Source organism: Typopeltis vanoorti, chromosome 18 (assembly GCF_054136105.1).
Source record: "Typopeltis vanoorti isolate ZY-2024b chromosome 18, IOZ_Tvanoo_1.0, whole genome shotgun sequence".
Classification (NCBI taxonomy): Eukaryota; Metazoa; Arthropoda; class Arachnida; order Uropygi; family Thelyphonidae; genus Typopeltis; species Typopeltis vanoorti.
Window position 1 is genome coordinate 76,706,804 of NC_143566.1, and position 25,108 is coordinate 76,731,911.

Consider the following 25,108-nt stretch of genomic DNA (forward strand, 5'->3'; position numbering starts at 1 on the left):
ATGCTATGCAAATTTTGGATCCTGAAACATGCAAATATTCATGGAGTGTGTGCATAAGTCTGTTAATAAAAGTGGAATGTGCTGCATGTTTTGCACTGTACTCAATGTCAAGATGCCATGTTCAGCTGAACTGACAGACTTACAATGTGGGATGGTAGTTGAGTGTCACACCAGTGGTCTTTCTGTCTGTGACTTTGCTACCCATCTCAGTATATGGAAATCCACCATTGCTTATGTAATTTGTAGATGGAAAGTTGATGGTACCACCACAGCAGGAAAAACACCAACACTCACTGACCAAGATTAATGAGCTCTGTCTCAGAATGTTCAAGTATCCCACACATCATCAGCAGTGGACACTTGGAGTCACCCTGAAAAATGCTGCAGGGACATCTGTCAGGCACTAGAACTGTCCACATAGAGTTGCATGCCTTTGGTTACCATGGCAGAGCTGCTGTGAACAAGCCCTCCCCCCCACCTCCTCAATGCCAAATGATGTTTAGACTGTTGTCTTTCACACCATTCTTAGACCACAGATGACTAGAAAAAGGTTTTGTGGATTGATGAATCATGCTTCCAAATGTTTCACTCTGATGGTTGTATTTGGATCTGGAGATTACCTGGGGAGTGTTCAGGCAGGACTGTATAATTCCAACTGTCAAGTTTGGTGGAGACAGTAATGGTATGGGGGTGTTTCAGTTGGATGGGGCTTGGTCCATTGGTGAACGTGCCTCAAACCATGACGTCTGATGGCCACTTGGACATCCTGGACAACTTCATGCTTCCGATGCTGTGGAAGTTCTTGAGCAGTTACCCTTGTAAGTTTCAACATGCCTGTGCTTGAGACTGGTTCCCACAAAACAACCTCATCGAACATCTTTGAATCGAAGAACCCCCATCGAAAAAGGCATCAAAAACTTGAAATGTGTAAATGAGTAGATGATATTCAATTAGAAATGCTTAAGTATGGAGATTTAAAAATTTTGCAGTGCATAATTTAGAGGGCCTGGACAGAAGATTGAATTTCCAATGATTGGAGTTGAGCTTTCATAGTACCCATCTATAAAAAAAGGGAACAAAACTGGATGTGAGAATTACAGAGATATTTCTCTACTGAGTGTTCCAGATAAGATTTATGCAAGCATACTTGAAAAGAGGTTAATAAAAATTATGGAAGAGAAACTTGAAGAACAAGCTGGATTCAGGCAAAACAGAAGTTTTCAAGATTAGATTTTTACTTTAATACAAATAGTTGAGAAATTGTTGAAATATGTCAGGGTGACAAGAGAAAAGCTTTTCAAGGCACTAGAGTTATATGGGGTGAATGGATCATTATGCAGAGCAGTATATGGTCTATTTTTAAGTTGGCAGTCAGCACAGTTAGAATTGAAGGAAATACTGGCAGACGATTTGATGTAAAATCAGGGGTAATACAGGAATGCACGTTTTCTCTACTCCTATTCATCTTCTATATGGATCACATTATGAAAGAAAGTGGCATTAGGCCTGATATTAGAATTGGAGATGTCAAACTTAGTTCTTTGCTTTATGCAGATGATGTTGCACTCCTAAACACATCTAGTGCAAGTCTTCCCTAATTAAATTGAATAACAGCTGTAACAAATTTGGCATGAAAATCAGCAATAAAAAGACCAAAAACTATGAAAATAGGCAGGAACACAAATTTCAGCTGCATTCTGAATGGTGATTCTATAGAACAAGTAGTTTAGGCAGAGTTCATAGTGAAGATTTAAATCTGGAAATAGACAACAGAATAACCAGAACTGGTATGGTGGGTAGCCAGCTGAATAAATTTATACGGAATAAGAGAGAAATTAGCCAAAACACCAAACTAGTAGTATACAAGACCGTGTTCGAACCAGTTTTAAGTTATGTATCTGAGAGTTGGGTTAGAAATAAAGCATTTGATCAAAGATTAGAGACCACAGATATGAGGGTTCTCAGAAAAATTAGGGGAGTGAACTGATGGCATCAATGACAGAATCATATTAAAAATGAAAATATTAGAAAGGAACTTGACATTATTAGCATTCAAGAAGGTGTGAGCAGAGTTAATCTAAGATGGTATGGCTACTTAAATAAAATGGGTGATGAAAGGTTAGCAAAACAGGTGTTTGATGCCAAGATGGCTGGCAGGAAAGAGACCCAGAGGAAGACCAAGATCTAGGTGGATCGATTCAGTTAGAAGTGCCTTAGAAGCACAAAACGCTAGATATGACAATATCGGAGTGTTTACAAGTAATAGACTAAATCGGGAGGAAAATTGTGAAGAGGAGAAGAGATTAATAATAATGCAAATTAATCATGTAGTGCTGTTATAGTAACCTGAACAACAATATTTGTGTGTGTGCGTGTGTATCAGGATATTGATGATGATGATTCATAGCGAAGAATTTATGGAGACACAACACGTGTGTTAGAATAATAACTTTACTTATCACTAAGAAAGTAACATTCGATGTTTCAACTTCTCTTTTGAGGTCCTCATCAGGAAAGCATACATATGTACAGAATACAAGATGCATGACAACACATTACACAAAGTAAGATGGATCTAAATGTTTGTTAATCATTTACCTTAGCCTGACCTCTGATGGAAAAATAAAATAAAATAAAAATAAATAAATAAAATAAAACACAAAAAAATAGAACTACATTAAACAATTTCTGAAGTCCTCTTGTATTATTTCTTCTGCTTGGGGTTGTTCTAGATACTATATGGGGTTGAAGATGGGGCCTCCAAATTCTTGGCATAATTAATCCATCATTCTGACACAAACACAGAGCTCTAATAATTTGCTCCAATGAACAGGCTCTGAACCAAGAATTTGAAATTATTAGCCAAACATATGTAAAAAATGGCTACAATAATAAAAAAAAAAAAAACAGTTCACAAAATCCTCAAAAAAAAAAAGCCATTAAAAGTAAAATAGATTACAAGAATGCCATACATTAAGGGCATTTTGGAAAAAATAGAGCACTACTTAAATATAATATTAAGACAACCTTAAAACCCCTGCAAAATTAAGACATTTACTTAGCTCTTCCAAAGATCCTTTTCCATACCTTGCCCACCCAGGGGTTTACAAAATTCAATGTTCCTGTAACCTACCTTACATAGAGGAAACAGGACGTACCATCCCGATTAGAAAAGATGAACACAAACACCACATTATATACCTTCAATATGGTAAAACAAGCCTGTCAGACCATGCACTAGAAACATGTCACAGAACTGACTGGAAAGGCACCAAGTCCCTACACCACACCAAAACCTGGTTTGAAATAAAATTCAAAGAGGCTGGGAAATGCTTAAACATCATCTAAATCTGAACAAGAATGATCGATTAATTACTCCAAGTATTTGAAGGACCCATCTTCAACCCGTATAACATCCAGAACAACCCCAAACAGCAGAAAATCTTAATACAAAAGGACTTTAGAAATTGTTTAATGTAGTTCTATCTTTTATTTATTTATTTTTATTATTATTTATTTATTATTTTTCCACAAGAAGTCAGGTTAGGCATGTTAATAGTAAATGATTAACAAACATTTAGATTCATCTTATTTTTGTGTAGTGTATTGTCATGTAGCATCTATCCTGTACATATGTATGTTTTCTTGATGATGACCTCAATACAGAAGTTGAAACGTTGAATGTTACTTTCTTAATGATAAGTAAAGTAATTATTCTAACACGTGTTGTGTCTCCATAAATTCTTCACTATGAATGATGACCGCCGTGTGATAATCTTAAAAGAAAGAAATGATGATGTTCAGAGAACATCTTATCCCTTTTTATGAAACTGATAGCAGATAAGATTTAAAACTTAATTGTTTAAAATGTATCATCTAAATAATTCTAAAATGTAATCTGGCAAGGAATTAGTTTTCATATGAAAAAGAGGAAGGGATGCTCTAATACATAGGCAATGAATGGAAATATTACAGAAGAATATGTCCCATATAAAGCACCCTTGAAAACACTATGAACTACTGCTGGAGAGCAACTTGGTAAAGGACAAGCCAGATTCGGACTGAACGCAGGATACTATGACTTTATTATTTCAAGACAAACAGTTAAGAAATCACAGCAATATAAAAAGAATTTTACTGTTTGAATTTTGTAAATGCTGCTGAGGTTTATCAGATATGAATATTATATGTATATATATTCATATCTGAATATAACACACACACACACACAGCAATATACAGTTTATAATGAGTTATTTATAAGCAGTTAAAATTTAAGTATATGGAGAAAGTGGCTTGTTATCACATATGTGACACACGGTTATGCTACATTAATAAGCAAAATGATATATATTAAAATATTATGTCAAAACAGGGAATTATATATTCAGAAAATTTTATATTAACTATTTACTCATATGTTTTCAATTTTTTATTACTTTGATTTGATTATACTGGATTATTTATGAAAGTATTAATTAGGTACACTAGCAGCTAGTAATAAAAAAAAGGCTTATGCAAATTATTACTGAAAATGAATGCCTAAAATCCATTCTCTAGGATGTGAGGAGAGATCCCCATAAAGTGATGAAATACATAGGAGAAAACTGTTCTACTCACTCCTTAGAGTTTGTATCTACAGACATCCTCCGAACAGCCTCTTCTGCATCTTTACTGCTTATTTCAAAAGAAAGTTTTTCCTTTTCAAATAACTGCCTTTTCTCTTCTAATTCCTGGTGCTGCTGCTCTAATGTTTTTTTCATTTGTTCATAACGGCGTTGTAGCTGAGAATCAAAGAAATGAACAGTCAAACATAAATTAATATAAAGTTAATTATTTACCAGAAACTAGAAGTTCTCTCTCTATCTCTCACACACAAAGTGTGAATGCAAGCAATTTTTTTTTTAGTTATGAAATCAATAGTATTGTTTTATTTTAATCAATAAACATAAAATAAATTTAATTTTATATTAATTTAATGTTTATAGATTAAAATAAAGTGGTATTTGAAAATATCTCTATTTTCAAAAACAGTACTACTGATTTTAATTTATTAATCTTGGATGAATTTTGTTAACATCACTTTAAAAATGTTTGGTAATTAAGAGTTAAATAATTGCAAATATTTTGCATTAAATTAACTTTAGATGACCAAACATTTTTAAAGTGACGTTAACAAAATTTATTTGAGACTAATTAATTAATATTTTAAAAGACATTATAAAATCATAGTAAAAGTTAGAGCTGAGTTAAACAATAAAAATGTACTTGCAGTACTACTTTTCATATATAAGTACTTCAAGTAGATGCTGGAAGTTTTTCCAACATCTACTTGAATTGAGGTCTCATCAGTGAGAGCCAGACCCAGAGGTGATACTAAGGCTTGAACATACTTCAGGTGCAAACTTTGTTTGCTTACACTTGGATAAAGGATTAAACCAAGAATACGATTTCTTGGTATCTTTAATTGTAATATTACCAAGTGGAAAAACTTCCACCAACTATCTCTAATCCAGAGTATTTTAATAATAAGGTGTGACACCTTTTGGCTACTCATATATGAAAATATGACTTCTGCATTACTTCAATCTTAGTTTCACTTCTGGGTCTGGCTCCTACTGATGAGACCTCAATAAAGGTTGAAACCAGTCTGAATAGTGATCCTTCCCATAATGCATAGCATTATACATGCCCATAAGGATATGTGCTTTGCATTATGGGATACTAAGATAAGTGATGTGAAGTCATTAGCTTTTATATACGAGTTGCCCCAGTCCTGAAAATACTTCAGGTGCAAACTTTATTTGCTTACACTTGAATAAAGGATTAAACCAAGAATATAATTTCTTGGTATCTTTAATTTATATTTCAAGTAGAGAATGGATATTTAAAATCAGGGAAACTAAAGCTATAAGGGATAATGCAGGCAAGTATGTGTATGGGCTTCTCTGAGGTGAGTGACTGTGAGAATAACAAAGATCGAAAGCTGAACGAGAATGAAAAAGTCTCAAATCTAGATGACACATTCTCTAAAAGAGTTCAAGGGTATCCATGTGTTCGAGGATACTGTCATGCATATGCACCAATGCTGGAAGAAGAAGAAGAATGAGAAGTTTTTGGCACTGATTAGCTTGAAACGGCTGAAAACTATGCGAGACTTAGTTGACAAAAAAGAAGTTATGGCCATGAATATTTTATTTTCAGAGGACAAAGAGAAGAAATGAAGGAGGGGTACTGCTAATGGGAGCAGATGAAATGCAAACAACAAAAGTAGAAGTTCAGTAGGAAGGCAGAGTCACTTGAAGGGAGGCAATGCATTTGAAGCTATGTAATGTGAAATAAACCCAACAAGACAAAATTTACAGTTCCCTGTTGCTATGGGCCAGGGGAGCAAAAGGAGATACAGATGTAATACAAAAGCAAATTAGCTCAATGAGCACAGAACTTGTAATCATTACTGGGAGGGGGGGGGGGCTTAACTATAGGGAAACATAGGTTGGAAGAGAAAGAAAGAACACATGAGCAAAAGGAAATGGAATTCATGCAGCCACAGAGAGAAAGAGAGATAATTACCTAAAATGGCATATGCTAGAAGGCAAATTTGGTCTGAGTATACTGTATCTGGTGACAGCATAAGAGAATTTATCCATAACAAAGGTAATCAATTTCCCAGGAAGAGTGATTATGTCTTAACACAGGAAGCAACTAAACATGTGGAATCTTCAAATAAGAAGAGTTTTATGTGGAACTATGAAGTTGTGATTACAACAAACTCAACTTAGAATAATGCCATGGTAAAAACTGCTAGGGAAGAATGTCAGTAGTGAATGGGAAATATTCCAAGAGGATGTTGAAAGTTTTTCCACTTTGTTATGATATAAATTAAAGATGCTGAGAAAATTATATTCTGGGTTTAATCCTTTATCCAAGTGCAAGCCAACAAAGTTTGTGCGTGAAGTAACTTCATAACTGGGCAAATCGTATATAGAGGCTAATGACTTTACATCTAAGGCAAGTGATGTGAAGTCACCTTTTGGCTACCTGTATATGGAAATATGACTTTTACATTACTTCAACCTTGAATCACTTCTGGGCCTAGCTCCGACTGATGATTTCGACCTCAACAAAGGTTGAAACCACTCTGGGTAGTGACCCTTCCTATAATGCATAGCATTATACATGTCTGTAAGGATATGTGTGTTTCATTATGGAATACTAAGGCAACTGATGTGAAGTCATTAGCCTCTATATACAAGTTGCCCAGTCCTGAAGTACCTTTGTTTACACTTGGATAAAGTATCAAACCAAGAATTTCCTTGGTATCTTTAATTTATAGTCCAAGAGGAAAGCAGAACTGACTGCATACTAAGGGTCAGGAGAATAAATCAGGTGGAGTTAAATGGATGAGAAGCATCATTAAGCAGGAGTTGCAAAGAAGAATAAAATACTGAAGAGGGTATATAGAAGAATAAAGGTGATTGGCAAGCAGGATGATAACTGGCATGGTGAGAAACATAAAGTCGGACTATAAGAGGAATTTAGCTGAAAGGAAATCCTGAACTGTTCTTTTGCTAAATGGCAAGTAAAAGGAAGAATAATTACGGAAGGATAACTTTAATGATTGCTGTTGGTAGGCAGGTGACAGGAGCAGAAAAAAACAGTTGAATTACCAAGAGATCATTTTGTGAGTTCATTATTCAGATGAAGATAATGGGCCACTAATGCCAAACCTACCAGGTGGTAGATGAACTTCACTGCCTGATGAAACACCCCCATCCTGCTTACTGGGAACCTGAAGTGGCTGATTCTGTGTTTGGTCTCCAGAGAATAGGTCCAGCTAATCCTCCATACTTCCAGCTCATGCTTTGAGGAAGGCCATTTAGCAATATACAGGAGGTACTATCTATCTCCCTCAAAAATCTATTTCAGATTGACTTTTCTAACATGTTTTGCATAAACATCAACTTAAATGATAAGTACCATCATCTACAGACATCTAAACCCAATCTGATTTTCACCAAACCAACAAATTTATGCTACAACAACCAGTTCTGACCTGTCGAAACTAAGTTCTCATTCATAATGGTATTACTTAAGACAATTAACAACATATACTATATTAATTAAAAAACTCTTGATTAATACTTCCAATATTTTGGCAAAGTAAAATTACCATAATCGGGAAACAAAGAACAAACTGATATGTTCATGCAGGCACTACATAAGGTAAGTATGACTGAAGCAGAAACTAAAGAGGTAAGCCTAAAGTCATAAAATAGTGCCCCATAGAGATATGGGGTATCATCAAATCCCTGAATAATAGAGCAAAATTGATTACCTCTGATAATAATTCCCTCACCAATGAACTTGAATGCATTCACCATACATTCTTAGCCAATGGCTACAAGTCCCCCATCAAATCCAAAGAATATTAAACCCCCAAAACTACTCTTCACCCCCCCCCCAGAACAGAGACTACACCAAATCTATTACTATTCCATATATCCAAGGCACATCTGAAAAACTGATAAAAATTCTTAAAAGATACCTTATAACCACTTATAGACCAAATAAAAAATTAGCATCCCTTATTAACTCTCTCAAATACTACCAGCCACGGTGCCTAGACATACCAGATGTTCTACCAGCTTCTATGCGGTTGTGAGCTGTCCTATTATGGTCGAACAGGCAGGAGAACCAACATCAGAAGTGTCAAACAGAAAGACTATAGCCAGTTCCACCACTAGGTACTCAAGGTTTGCTGACCATGCCGGCACAAAGATACTAAAAAAAGGCCACTTTATGTCACAGCAGCAAATTCAAATATAAAAGGATAGTTCCTGGAATCTGCCTCAGACTTAAGGAACTACTCTAACTTTAATAAATATGGTTGTATAAAACTGCCTCAAATCTGCAAATCCCTAATCCTAAGAACTTGCCATAGCCAAGAACACCCAACCCAGTCCTCTAGGGACACTATTTGAGGACTTTAGACTTGCCTTTGTTGTTTCTTCTTCAGTCATACTTACCCTACGTAATGCCTGCATGCATATATCAATTTGTTCTTTGTTCCCTGATGATGACAATTTGACTTTTCCAAAATATTGGAAGTATTAATTAAAAGTTTTGTAATTAATATATAGTATAGATTAAACATTTTATTTGCTGCTGTGACATGAAGTGGCCTTTTTTCATAGTATCTTGTGCAGGCATGGTAGGCAAACCCTGAGTACATGTAGTCGTGGAACTAGCTATAGTCTTTGTTTCTTCTTCAGTCATACTTATCCTATCTAGTGCCTGTGTGTACATATCAATTTGTTCCCTGATGATGAAAATTTGACTATGCCAAAATATTCAATGATGTCCCACTCTGTTTAAAAAGGAAGACATTTAACCAGTGTATACTTCCAGTCATCTCATATGGTTGTGAAACTTGGTCGCTAACAAAAGCACTGGCAAATAAACTAACAACTCAAAGAAAAATGGAGAGATTGATGCTAGGTATCACATTAAAAGATAAGAAGTGAAACACCTGGATAAGAAGCCAGACTTACATCACTGACATCATTCTTCACCATAAGCGACTAAAATGGAAATGGCCAGACATCTATTCAGAAGAGAAGATGAACGATGGACCACCATACTAATAAACTAGATTCCAAAAGAAGGGAAACAAAGCCGAGGATGTCCTAAAAGAAGGTGGAGTGATGAATTATCACATTTTGTTGGGGAAAATTGGTCAACCATTGCCAAGAACAGAGAAAGGTGGAAAGAACTGGAGGAGGCCTTCGTCCAGCAGTGGACAGAAAATGGCTGAAAAGAAAAGAAGATACATTGTCAATTTCCTTAAGTGATACCATTATGGATAGCCAATGTATAAGCCTTTTCACCAGAAATATGGTTTGATTTCTCATATTCCTTGTCAGAGGATGGCTAATCTGGAATCTCCTAATACTTAAGATCTCTGTCTCATTATGTATCATTCACATGCTGCCCCTGTTGTTCCACTCAATTCTGAAAATAATTTAGAAATCTGAATTCTTATCCTTGAAGCTTGATTTCCTGTGTCCAACTAAGCTAATATTGAAGTCATCTTCCTTAGTGATGTTAATGTCCACAACTAGTTCCTTTTTTCAAATTCAATGACCAAACTGGAAGAGAAATTGAGGTATTTGTTGTAAGCAATGACCTACAACAAAATTTTTATCTACCAACCAGAATATCTGACAATGCTCTCCACTCACCATCGAATTGTCTATGGAAGTGTGCTAACATGGTCCAAGAAAAACACAACAGCATCTTATAAGTGGCCTGATATAAAATCACCAGCTTCATTCTCAGCCTACACTGAAACTCATAACACTTACAAAACAATCATTAACAAATTTAATGTAGAAAATCAATCTGTACTAATGGCAGTCATGTCTGCTGACCCTTTGCAAAAGTTGTTGGGTGCAATTTCTCCCACCTCTCACTCACCCAAATGGCAGTATTATGACATCACCTAAAGATAAAGCTGACCTCCTGGCATCATTCTTTTCATCTCTCTCATGCACATATGACCAAAGTAAATCACCTCCAATTTTACACTATATCTCACACCCCTTAACTATATGACTGTAAAGATTACAGATATTATGATCTTTCCCTTGCAGACCAAGTCAGTGAGTTTAACGAGCATGAAAATGATGAAATCACGGCTGCAATTAGCAAACATTCTTAATTGCTTGAGTAGGTAGTTAGTTGTTAGAATACCCAATTCTTGGAAGAGAGAAAAATGAAAGGAGTGACTTAGCTTTTATGACTAACTGCATTGGGATTAGAGGGTGGATTATAACCTAATCTTGTCCTTGGGATGGGGTCCTCTACCTCTTCAGCATCTAGCCTCAGGCCAAGCCATCTACCCTTTCTTCATCCAAACACTGCTATGATAGTAAAATCAGTTTAAAATGAATTCTTCTGAAGGAAACATGTCTGCTAAAAGAAAATGTCTCTCAGTTCGAGAAAAAGTTTAAATTATTCGTGAGTTAGAACGTAGTGTGAAAAATGTTGAATTATGGGGGAGAACAAGAGGTCATCCTTGGAAGCTGCACAAGGAGGGTGTGAGCAAGGGAGTGAGAAGCAGGTTTTTTGTATTGAGAGCTATGAATGATTGGAATGAATTGCCTGAGAGTGTGATGTCTGCAGAGAATTTGAACATATTTAAGACATGATGAGTCTTTGACTCCATGGAGGTCTTGGGATGATGATGAAAAAAAAAAAATAATCAGCTAACGCCTATTTGTTCCTGTATAGGGAGTAGGCGAGGTCGTTTACCCTATCTAACTTTCGGAGACTGAGTGGGCAGTTTAATCTGCACTGGTAGCCAATCAGAGAGATAGCTGGCCCAAGGCTATCACTGATTCATCGGTATGCAGTGAAGAAGGCAGCAAGCTAGTGCCACCACCTCGTGGTCCCTAACCCTAACACAATATTTTTAATGTCTGAAAATAGTGTAGGTTCAATGGTCGATTTTCTTGAGTTTACGGAACAAAAACCTGAGTTTCCAGGAGAAAAAACCCGCTAGCCCGTGCCAGAGATCGACGAACTCAGGAACCGGTCTAAAAAAGGCTTAGAAAAAATTTCCTCTAGTCGGCGACTAGATTTGAACCACCAAATCTTTTCTTCGTGCAGTCAAGCCTGTATAGCTCAGTAGAAACGCCACTTCTACTGAGCTACACAGGCTCAGGCTCTTGGGATGATGATGATAATAATAATTTGAATTCAAGGGGGAAAATGTATTGATGGAAAAAAAAAATCAGACTCACTTGATGGTACCTGTAATATGCAAATATGACAGGAAATGATTAAAAAATATAAAAAAAAATGTTATCGGAAAATCATTAAAACCTCAGTGTTTCAAAAACACAAAGAAACTTCCTCTGAATTATGCAGTGAACAAGAAAACTTGGATAATTTCAGACATTTTTCAGTAGTACTTACATGATTGGAATAAGGTGCTATTCGAAAAGAAATTTTATTGTTAGCTGATAACTGTCCTGCACATCCCTAGGTTCAAAATTTCTCCAACATTAAGCTAGCATTTCTGTCTCCCAACATGATATCAATTTTACAAGCAATAAACATGGGCATAATCAAGAGTTTGAAAAGATTTTATAAAAGATTTGTAGTCAAAAAAAAGAAAAACTTAATGAGTCTATATCAATATTGGATACTATACAGTTACTAAATAATGTGTGGAACAATATTACTTTGACAACTATATCCAATTGCTTCAATAAATAAAAATTATAGTGAAATAAACTTTCAATTATAGATGAAGATGATGGATATGAAGAAAACAACTTATCATTATCCAAATGGCTGCTACATACCGTTCTAAATTTTAATAATGACATCGATGATTTTGTGCGAGTTAACTAGTGGTCTTCCTACAGAGCATGATATTGCAGTAATTGTGCTCAACAAAGATGATGATAAAAATGATGACTATGATAATTTATTTATTTATTTGTGTGGAGTTCTCCCTGTTCCTTGACAGTCCTAGGACTGGTTGAGCCCTCCTAGTGAGGGATTAAGTATGAATTTGATGACTATAGATCCGTGTGTGTTCACGGGCCAGTTTGCCTGTTCTGAGGGACGAAAAACCCAAGTTTCCAAGTGAAAAAAACCTATCTCCATATGAGATTGGCTAATTCACCTTTAGTCAAAAGAGAAGAGTACAAAAAGGTCTTTCTGACCAAAGGGTTTTGTCTATACTGACTGAGCTATGAAGGTTCACCATGATAATGATATGATGGTAAGTGATGAATATTAATCAAATTAGTGTGCACACAATCTCCCAAGTTCAAAGTACAATGGACACATTAGTCAATTTTTTTGAAGAAGCTGAGCCAAATAATGTGGCTTTTAATGTGTTGAGTGTTTTAAAGAGAAATTTGAGAAATATCAAAGTAAAATCTTCAAAATCGGCATCAATTTTAAGATTCATAAATAAAACAGGCTAATTGAAATCGTGTTTATTATTAACTGGTATTGTACTTTATAGAGTATGGCAATAAAACAGTACTGAATAACTAAAACAATATGTTACGGAGTAAATGGATTTATTAACAAAGAAAGAGATGTTCCTTTGTTAATAAACCTATTTACAGTAGATTATGTGCTTGAAATGGGTACTTGCCTTTCAAGACAGGTTTCGTAGAGCATGTAAAGATTCTCTGTCATCTTGCAGAACAAGGATTGGGATATCTATCTGCTGGATATATCGTGTAATTTTATCCCTTAGTTCATCAAGGTGTGAAGGCAAGTCATGGTGGAATACCCATTCCTTCAACATACCCCCCCCCACCCCCAAACAAAAGGCATCAAGTGATGTGAGATCAGGAGAATGTGAAGGATGCAGGAATTCTGTGAACCTTGAAATGAGCTTCCCAGGGAAGTGTTCTGATAAATAGGCTCTAGAACCACATTGCTGTGAAGAGGTTTCTCTTGGATAAATTCAGGTCTCAAGAACCTATAGATTCATCTGTTTACATGACCACTTAGATAGAAATGCACTTCATCCGAGAACCAGACATTATGGAAGTTAGGATGGATCTTCATAGACATTGGCCAGCATGCATGCACAGTATTCCTATTGTGTAGCATAAGAGAATCCTTAAGCTCCTAAAGGATTCTCTGCAGTGACCACCATGGTATCCCAAGTTTTACTGCTGTTCAGCATTGACTGTCTTTCTGAAAGTGTAACACTTGCTTCAGCACATGGCCGTGATTTTCATTTGTGTTAACAGTTTGTGGTCTCCCCAAATGCCCTTTACATTGCAGCAGAATATTCCTGGAACATCGGAACCTCTCAATTAAAGCAATGATGACACTATTGCTTGGGACAATAGTGGGGCAATTTCCATGCTTACGAAATGATGAACAAACTGCTCAGAAACATGTCATAGGCTTGGACCATTTACTCTACCAACTCTGTATAAAGGAAAATAGCTTTTCTTCCAACATCAACATTGTTGCTATATCTAAATGCAAGGGTGTTGATTCTACACATGTTCTTTCATTGATATGTATGCAGTCAAATGGCATATCTCATAGTGTGTGTGTGTACTGAAGGGATGGGGAGAGTGTCAAAGTTCTGTACTGTTTTTATTTCTGCCATATCATACAAGCATATTCATTCATACAAATAATATCTAGGTATATAATTATATTATTTTTTTCTCTCTAATATTTGATTTTTTTTAATCTATTTTTTTATCAAGTTACTGAGAATGAAAAAAAAAATAGGAAATACGTGGTTATAACAAAAAAATTTTGTCGGTACCATTTTGTCTCATTATAATCAAGTTTGACTACATTCATGTATAGGAAGTCACTGACAATAAGAAGAGAAAAAAAAGTAGAACATGAATCCCCCTCCAAAAAAAAGAAAGTTAGTGAAAAAATTGAAAGAAGCACCTATCTTAATAAAGCAATTTGGCTGTTTGAATGGACTGCAACATGGAGAACTTTTCAGTGGTCAAAATGATACACAATTGCTTGATAGAGAAATATATTTATTATTTTAGGGGTGCTTAAGGGTCAAAAGCTATATAACTGAGAGGAGACCTCCACATATCCTTTAAAGGAATGTGGATAACCGATCAGGGCTTCTGACCTAATGTCCCATCCTCACCTTCTCGTGGTGCACCCCATTAGGTATCTACCTGGATACTGAACGAACAAGTATGGGATGACAATTTTGGATTTAGCAGACCAAATTGGATTCTTAATGGCTTAAACCAAAATAAAAAAATGATGGTACAACGTAATATAATTTCATGTCAGCTGGTGAGTCACCTGGTCAAACAAGGTCCCCGTTGTTTTTGCCAGGGGAACAAGAGCAAACAGTGAAAAGTCAGCTACTGGAACAAATCTTAAAACCCACCCCAACTCAACATCACCACAGTGCAAGATCGGTATTATCAACATAAGAAGCCTGAATGGCAAAGAAATGTAGCTAGCTGAGGAATTGGATAAGTACCAGATCGACATAATAGGGGTGACTGAAACAAAAAAGACAAATACTGGTGAGATCGTTCTGAGCAATAAATACAATATGTTTTATTCAGGCAATGACAATAAGGAAAAGAAGGAGTAGCCATAGTATTCAACACAAAATACGAGGCTAATCTTCTTGAATGGCAGGCAGTCTCAAGTAGAGCGATGTGGGCAAATATGAGAATGGGAAACTGGACAATGAGACTTATTTGTGCATATGGTAGAAGTGGAGGAATTTTTTGAGGCTTTAGAGAAAGCAACTGACACAATGAAAAAGGAAAAGTAGGTCCCTGTTGGGGATCTAAATAGCAGAGTAGGAAATGATTGTCAGACATACAAAAATATATTGGGAAAATTTGGAGAAAAGAGCAAAGCTAATAATAATGGCAAATACCTGTTCGATTTCTGCTCAGGACATGGACTGGTTATTACTAACACCATGTTCCAACATAAAAATGTGCACAAATTCACATGGAGAGAAGAGGCAAGGAATAAGAAAAGTCTCATTGACTATGTTATTGTTGATAGTGATGTTTTCTCCCTGGTGCAGGACACATGAGTGTACAGAGGATTTGAAATTGGAAGTGATCACTATTTAGTCTTGAGCAGGATAAAATTGAATTTCATATTGAAAAGAATAACATGTAAGAAAGTTTTAAAGCGAATAAAAGTTGAGCAGCTCTCAGATGTGAACTGTAGACTAAAATACACAAAGATTATTGAAGAAAAAATGAAAGAGTTTGAGAACAGGAACCAAACCTTGGAGATTCGGTGGCAAGCCGTGAAGAAAACACTGATTGATTCAGCCAAAGAGGCATGTGGCGAGATTGTCTGCAAGAATAGAAAAATCAGAACTCCATGGTGGGCAAAAGAAGTTAAAGATGTAGCGAAAGAAAAGAAGAAAGCATATCAAAAGCAAGCAAGTCAGCTTGTGCTCATAGAGAATACAGAGACAAATGTAAGAAAACACTGTGTAAAACTAGTAAAACAAAAGTCATGGGAGGACTTTGGTAAGAACACAGAAAATAAATATCAAGAAGGTGGCAAGATATCCTGGAGGTTGTTGAAGAAGCTCAGAAATGGAGGAAAGAGTGCTGTAAAAGGAATTAGAGATGATAAAGGTGACATGAAAACTGGAGAAAAAGATATCCTTGAAGTATGGAGTAATTACTTCGCAAAATTTCTAAATGAAACAAGCAGTGATGACAGAGAGCGGTAAAAAATAATCAACAGGAATGCAGTCAGGAATTCATGTCCATACTCGAGGTAGAAAAAGCCATCAAAAGCCTGAAATGTGGAAAGGCTGATGATGATAATAGATGATATTCAACCAGAAATGCTCAAGTACGGAGGTATAAAAGTCTTGGCTGCACTGCATAGTTCAGAAGGCCCCTGGACAGAGGGACGAATTCCAGATGATTGGAATAGAGTTCTCATAGTATCCATATATAAAAAGAGAAATAAAACTGAAATTACAGAGGTATTTCTCTACTGAGTGTTCTTGGTAAGATATATGCAAGTATACTTGAGAAAAGGTTGAGAAGGATTGTGGAAGAGAAGCTGAATTCAGGCCAAATAGAGGCTGTCAGGATCAGATCTTCACTTCACTTTACGACAAGAAGTTGAGAATGAGAAAGCATGGGAATATAACAAAGATCTGTATTTAAGTTTTGTCGATTTGTAAAAGGCATATGACAAGGTTCCAAGAAAGAAGCTATTCAATACTCTACAGTTATATGGTGTCGATGGGGCATTATATCAAGCAATAGTTAGTCTTTATTTGAATTGTAAGTCAGCAGTTAGAATTGAAGGAAGTACAGGAAGATGATTTAATGTTAAATCTGGTGTGAGACAAAAATGCACATTAGGGACTCTGTTATTCATTATCTATATGGATCACATTATGAAAGAAAGTGGTATTAAACATGATATCAAAATTGGAGATGTTAATGTCAGCTCTTTGCTTTATGCGGATGATGTTATACTTCTAAATAAATCCGCTACAAGTCTGCAAGATTCTCTGACTAAATTGAATAACTGTTGTAATAGATATGGTATGAAGGTCAGCAATAAAAAGAAACAGAATGAAAATAGGCAGAATCACTGAAAATGTCACCTGTGTTGTGAATGGAGAACCTGTGGAACAAAGTAAAACATTTCAGCAAATTAGGCACGATTTTCAGTGAAGATGGTAAATTAAATATAGAAATAGATAACAGAATCAGCAAAGCTGGTATGGTGGGAAGTCAATTGAATAAATTCATATGGAATAAGAGAGAAATTAGTCGGAACACTAAATTAGCTGTATACAAGACAGTGTTCAAACCAGTTTTAACTTATGGATCTGAGAGCTGGATCAGAAGCAAAACACTTGACCAAAAACTAGAGACTGCAGATATGAGAGTCCTGAGAACGATTAGTGGCGTGAACAGATGGCATCAATGACAATATCATATTAAAAATGAGAATATTAGGAAAGAACTTGACATTGTCAGCATCCAGGAATGGGTTAGTAGAGCTAATCTCAAGTGGTATGGTCACTTAAACAGAATAGTAGAGGAAAGATTAGCAAAACCCAGAGGAAGACCAAGTTATAGGTGGATTGATACAGTAAAAGGTGCCTTAGAAGACAGAAATATAAGATCTGATAAGGTTGGAGTCTTAACAGCTAACAGATTGATTTGGAGGAAAATTGTAGATAGGAGGTTAGTGATGATGTAAGTTTTCATGTAGTACTATCATATCCTGTACACTCCTTGAGGGTATATATCAGGAATTCGATGATTATTATTATTATTTTATTATCCCATGGTATTATTACACCAGATCACAGAGGTCAAATTCATGTATTTTATACAGCACCTTTTCTGGGTTGTTAAAAAAAAAAAAAAAAAAAAAAAATCAGCTAACAACTTTTTATTCCCGTATATACGGGAGTAGGCGAGGCCATTTAGCCCTATCTAACTTTTGGAGACTGAGTGGGCAGTTCAATCTCCACTGGTACCCAATCAGAGACAGATGGCCCAAGGCTATCACTAATTAAGCGGTACGCAGTGAAGAGAGACGGCTCAAATGTGCCGCCATCTCGTGGTCTCTAACCCTAACACAATATATTTACTGTCTGAAATAATGTGGGTTCTACGGTTGATTTTCTTGAGTTTACAGGACGAAAAACCCGAGTTTCCGGGAGGAAAAACCTGCTTGCCCGTGCCAGAGATCGACTAACTCGGGAACCGGTCGAAAAAAGGCTTAGAAAAATTTCCTCTAGTCGCCGACTAGACTCGAAACCAAGACTTCCTTCGTGCGGCCTAGCGCGGTGGTGTGCAAACGCCACATCCACTGAGCTACACAGGCTATTTCTGGGTTGTTATAAAGTTCATATTTAGAAATATTCATACAAGATAGCAAATGCAGTAGTGATGCTTTCTTGATGTTACAGATTTTGCAGATGGGGAAGGATTGCTAAACTTGATTGGTCTGGTGTGGCCAGTCTTGAAGCGAGAGATCATGCAGCAATTAAGCTTGGAGTTGATGGTGGCTCCTGGTTTTTCTGCTGAATAAATACCAGTGGTGAGTCATGACCTGGAGAATCATTCTTTTTTTATGTTTTCGTTTTGAGTAGTTTAAAAAAAAAAAATCAAAATCTGTGTTATCACTTGATGTTGCAGTCATTTTTGCTACTTCATCTGCAGTTTCATTTCCCTTTAATCCCACATGGGATGGAATTCATGGAAAATTATTTCAGAATCCTTGTGAAGTTTATTATTATTGTTCCGGGAAACTCCAAGGAGTCGACAGACTCATTGAGGGAGGCCCTAACATCATGTCTGGAACAACTATTCAACATTCACACAGTATCTATCATATCTTGCCTTGAACTCATTCACGGTCGTAGCACCCACAACAGACTCTGGAAGCTTATTCCACTCATTCACCACTCTCCAAGTAAAGAACCTAGCTCTAACACCCTTGTCAACCACGCTCTTGCCCAGCTTCCATGCATGGCCCCTAATCCTCCCACCACCAGTCATATTTTCAAAAATATCTTCTGGATCAATCTTATAAAAACCCTTCAGTAATTTGAATGTCTCAATCATATCACCCCTCCTTCGCCTATCGTCCAATTTCTGCAACCCACAAATCCTCAACTTATTCTCATAAGGTTCATTCCACAGTCCTGCTATCATCTTGGTCACTCGTCTCTGGACCGTCTCCACTTCCTCCCCATCACGAAGAAACCCTGGTGCCCATAACTGGGCACAAAAGTCCAGATGGGGTCTTATCAAGGCTCGATACAGAGGAACAACAACTTGTTTGTCTCTGCATGTTAAAGTATTTTTCATAAGCCAAGTGATTTGGTGAGCTGTTTTAGTCACTTTTGCAATGTGCCCCCTAAACTTCAACTCCCTATCCACCAGCACTCCCAAATCCATGGCCTCATCAATCTCCTGGAGTACGGTTCCACCAATGCGATATACTGCTGCTGTTCTTTTCACCCCAAAGTGCATAACCTTACACTTTGCCACATTAAACTGACATCCATTTTTCCTAGCCCAGTCCTCCAAACTATCCAAATCATCCTGTAAAATTTTGACATCCTGTGCACTCACAATTGCTCTACCCAACTTTGCATCATCAGCAAACAAGTGAAGACTTCCTCTCAAATCCTTTCCAATATCATTGATGAACAAATTGAAAAGCAGTGGTCCAAGAACAGAGCCCTGCGGCACTCCACTAGTCAAAAGACGTCTTTTTGACTCCACTCCTGAATAAACCACTCTCTGGTATCTCTCCTTCAACCACCCTCCTATCCATCTTACCAACCCTACATCTATCCCCATCTGCTCCAGTTTACTGATGAGGGTTCCATGTGGTATCCTGTCAAAGGCATTGGCAAGGTCCAGTAGTATCACTGTAAACCCATTACCCCTATCCAGTTCAGCCGTCACTGTGTTATAAAACGTGAGCAAGTTACTGAGGCATGATCTACCCTTCACAAAACCATGTTGTCCCCCCATACAATATCCCATTTTCATCTATCCAATCCTGTATTCTTTTCTTGACTAATTTCTCTAAGACCTTGACAATGATTCCTGATATGCTAATCGGTCGGTAATTTACAACAGCAGTCTTGGAACCACCTTTATGCAGTGGAACTATTTTCCCCTCCTTCCACCCGCTCGGGACTAACCCGGACCCAAGACTCAAATTAAACAAAATGGTCAAGGGTACTGACAATTCTTTAGCTGCTTCTCGTACTACACGAGCTGGTATACCATCCAATCCCACAGATGTATTGACATTGAGGTTATGCAATAGACTACTCACCTCCACTTCATTCACCACAATTCCCATATAATCTACTGGTTTATTCGTTTCTGCAATGTCACCACCTGGATGATATATTCTTGAAAAGTGCTCACTCAGTAACTCAGCTATCTCAACTGATTCAGTTACCTCCCTACCATCGGCATTCTTTAAAATCATTCTGCGATGTACATTTTTCCTTTTACTTGCTACATATCTAAAAAACTGTTTAGGATTCTCTTTAGCCTGCATGGCCAATGTTCTTTCGTAATCCTTTTTTGCTTTTCTTACCACACTCGTCACCCTTCTGGCCTGCGCTTTATACTGTTCATGTGCCTGCTGGTCACATTTCTCCTTAAATTCCCTCCATAGTTGTTTCTTTTTTTGCAGCTCAAGCTTAATGGTGTTATTCATCCATTTAACCCCTACCCGATTTATTATTCGGACTCTAGGTATACAGTCAGCCATTGCTTCATGCAAGCACTTCCTAACTACCTCCCATGCACTATCAACTTCTAGTCCTTGCAGTTGTACATGCCATGGCACTGAGCCAATCAAACTCCTAAGCTTGTCATACTTTCCCGCCCAATAATTCCACATGTACCCTGTCTTAATTGAAAATTCTACACCTTTAGCCACCTCCCAAGTCAAGACCCTATGATCACTCTCACCGATTGGTGGCAATGTGGTCATATTTGTTACAGCCAAATCCTCAGATGTAATTACTATGTCAAGCACTCTCTGACCCCTAGTATTTTCCATTACATGCTGTCGCAGTTAGTTATCCCTTAATAACCGCATAAAATCCAATTCCTTCCTCCCGTGTGTCCTCTGCTCACTCCAATCAATGCGACCATAGTTGAAATCTCCCATAATAATCACCCTCCTTCCACTCATTTCTTCTATTTGCTTGTGCATACTGTCACCACCATCTTTTCCATCACCTGGTCTATAGCAGCACCCAATTGTATATTTAGTTCTGCTAGCCACAATCTCACACCAAATGGCCTCAAATGTGCTCTTTTCTCTATCCTGCAATTCAACTTCTATTCTCCTTGGCTATAGCTCATCAGCTATCATCAACAATACTCCTCCCCCCATTTTATTCTCTCTGTCATTCCTGAACACACTATACCCATCACATTCAATCCCACTAGCTATATCATCTACAGTCAGCCATGTTTCACTAATACCAATAACCTGTGGTATGGAAGTGCCAACCATGGCCTAAAACTCTTCCTTCTTGTTCCTAACACTCCTAGTATTAGTGTACGTGAATTTAAGACCCCCATTAGCCCCAACCCTACCTTGATGCCTTATATTAACTATCCCACTCTGGTTTGTTGTCCTTATTTGCTCTGGCATATTATATTCATTCTTACATTCAACTGCCTCCCTAAGGACTGTATATCTACTCCCCCCCCTTAACAAATCTAGTTTCCCTGAATTTGCACATCCACTACATTCAGCAACACTCTCTCAAGTCTTTTTACACCAGAACCATTCAAATGCAGGCCTTCCATCTTTCGCCCATCAAACTCACTCCACACGTCCACAAATTCCACACCACTCGTCATACATAACCCACGCATAAAGTCATTCGCAATTATGGCCCTCCTTTTAAACATTTCACTGTCATACCATGGCAAAAGACTAATCATTCTAACTCTCTCACTCTTTTCTTTTGCTACCTCAAACAATTCATTCAGGTCTTGTATCATTTCCATTTTATCTCCTTTCAAATCATTCGTACCTGCCACAACAATCATTTCTTTCACCCTTTCCTTTTGCTCTTTAATAGACTCAGTTACATCCTTTATGGTCGCACCAGGCTGGTACGATTTTGTCAAATCCTCTACTAACACACCTCGTACTAACGAGTCTCCATACAGCACTCTATCCTTCATTTTGTTCATGTTCACATTCATACGCCTATTTTTCCTGTCATACCTTTTATTACTAGTTGGTTCATTCAGTCGACTTTTGTTCATGCACTCTAGCTGCTGTTTTGCCCTTTCTATCGCACCATTCAACAACGCGATCTCACTCAATGCATCTATCTCATCTTTTTTATTCTCTGAGAAACCAATAATACTATCATTCACACTTTCTACATTCACACTCTCATAATTCTCATGTACAACCTTGCCGTTTCTTGTCATATCACTATTTTCTTCATTCTGAAGTTTGACAAAATTATCACACTCACGATCCGAAATACACTTCAATTCCTCATTCTCCCTACATTTTCTACACACATTCAATCCTTTATTATCATCTATCCACACTCCGACCGCACTTCGTAAAGCATACATTTCACAGCTAGTACACTGACTCATTTCTTTTATACTACCGATCTTTGATAACGATGGCGAACCATCATTACTGGCCGCCATTTTCCTTCGTACAGGTGCCATAATTATTGCAACGTGTTTTATCAAATAATAAGTTATAACACACCAAAAACACACAAATAGACGCACTAAAATACGCAAGGCAAACAAAACCACGCAATATTAAGTAATTTTATCAACGATAACTGAAAATAATACTTATCTTATCAGGAGCTTGCACGAACACTACACACTACGATATAACCTCGAACCTAACTCTATGTTTTTTGCTATCTCTCGAAATATTTCTTGATAAGTAGTGTTCTTAATAACTTGAAGGGCTGCGAAGGAATCTGTGAAAAATATGAATTCCTTTCGGTTTTGTTTATCCACACTTGCAGTGCTGTGTTAATGGCTATTAATTCTGAAATGGTATGAGTTGCATCCTATACTGTTGGTTGTTTTAGCTCTATATTTTGAGAGCCATAGATGAGTATGCAACTCCCAGAATTGCTATTTGGATGTTTGGAGACATCTGTGTAGATCTTCATTGAGTCTGGTCCATATTTCATTATTTTTGAAAGAGCTAATGATCTCAAGATTTCAGGGTTTTTCCAGGCATTTTTTCTCATGTTTCCCTATTTCAAAATTAATAACTATATTTTTCCTGTCTTGGTTTGGAGGAAATGCTGGATAGTTGGTATTTTATTTGGACAATCCAGGAAATTTTATTTTTCATGATTTTATGCATTATAGATTTTTTCTTTATTCTGTTTGTTGGTTGCCACTTTTTAAAAGGTTCATCATAGAACATCACTTGTTCTATGATGTGCAAGGTTGGCTCTTTTTTCTACAAATTTAGTAAGATTTTCTTGCCACCTAACTTTTAAAGGAACAAGGTTGGATTTGAATTTTGCTATTTTTCCAGGAGTTGTATTCTTTATTACTATTACTATTACTTTTATTACGGGCAACTCCAAGGAGTCATTAGACTCATCGAGGGAGGCCCCAAATCATATTCATCACAACTATTTGACATTCATACAGTATCTATCATACCTCGCCTTAAACTCATTCACTCACAGCATCCACCACAGACTCAGGGAGCGCATTCCACTCATTCACTACTCTAAAAGTAAAGAACCCAGCTCTAACACCTTTACTAACCACACTTTTGCCCAGTTTCCATGGATGTCCCCTAGTCCTCCCACAACCAGCCCTGTTCTCAAAAATATCTTCTGAATTAATTTTATAGAAACCCTTCAGTAATTTGAATGTCTCAATCATATCTCCCCTCCTCCGCCTATCAACCAATTTTTGCAACCCACAAATCCTCAACCTGTTCTCATACGGTTCATTCCACAGACCTGCTATCATCTTGGTCACTCGCCTCTGGATCCTCTCCACCTCCTCCCCATCAAGAAGAAACCTAGGTGACCAAATCTGAGCACAGTAGTCTAGATGGGGTCTTATCAAGGCTCGATACAGAGGAACAATAACCTGCTTGTCTCTGCTTGTCATCGTATTCTTCAGCAACCAAGTGATTTGATGAGCTGATTTGGCCACTTTTGCAATGTGTCCCCTAAATTTCAATTCCTTATCCACCAACACTCCTAAATCTCGTGCCTCATCAATTTCCTGGAGCACGGTTCCACCAATGCAGTAAACTGCTGCTAATCTTTTCACCCCAAAATGTATAACCTTACATTTTGCCACATTAAATTGACATCCATTCTCCTTAGCCCAGACCTCCAATCTATCCAAATCATCCTGCAAAATTTTGACGTCATCTGCATTCACTATTGCCCTACCCAACTTCGCATCATCCGCAAACAAATGAACTGTTCCTCTCAGATCCTTTCCTATATCATTAATGAACAAATTAAACAGCAGTGGTCCAAGAACAGATCCTTGTGGCACACCACTAGTCACAGCCCGTCTTGTGGACTCTACTCCTGAGTAAACCACTCTCTGATATCTCTCCGTCAACCACCCTCCTATCCATCTGACCAATCCTATGTCCATTCCCATATGCTGCAATTTACTGATTAGAATTCCATGTGGTATCCTGTCAAAGGCCTTAGCAAGGTCCAGTAGAATCACTGTAAACCCATTACCCTTATCCAGTTCAGCCATCACTGTGTTATAATACGTGAGCAAGTTACTGAGGTATGACCTACCCTTCACAAAACCATGCTGTCCCCGATACAGTATCCCATTTTCTTCTATCCAATCTTGTATTTTCCTCTTGACTATTTTCTCTAAGACCTTGATAAGGATTCCTGTTATGCTGATTGGCTGGTAATTTTCAACAGCAGCCTTGGAACCACCTTTGTGCAGTGGAACTATTTTCCCCTCTTTCCACCCCCTTGGGACTGACCCAGTCCTGAGGCTCAAATTAAACATAATGGTCAAGGGCACTG

The 25,108-nt window shown here is 37.3% G+C and overlaps 1 protein-coding gene across 3 annotated transcripts in view; it reads right to left on the reverse strand.

Moving 5' to 3' along the window:
* Nucleotides 1-25,108, reverse strand: part of LOC150096825 (septin-7-like) — a 394,847-nt gene that overhangs the window by 36,996 nt on the left and 332,743 nt on the right. For all 3 annotated transcript variants that reach the window (XM_090407845.1, XM_090407844.1, XM_090407843.1), the window contains one exon: nt 4,621-4,784. In XM_090407845.1, coding sequence (XP_090263971.1) covers nt 4,621-4,784 — 164 coding nt within the window. The remainder of the gene's footprint in view (nt 1-4,620; nt 4,785-25,108) is intronic.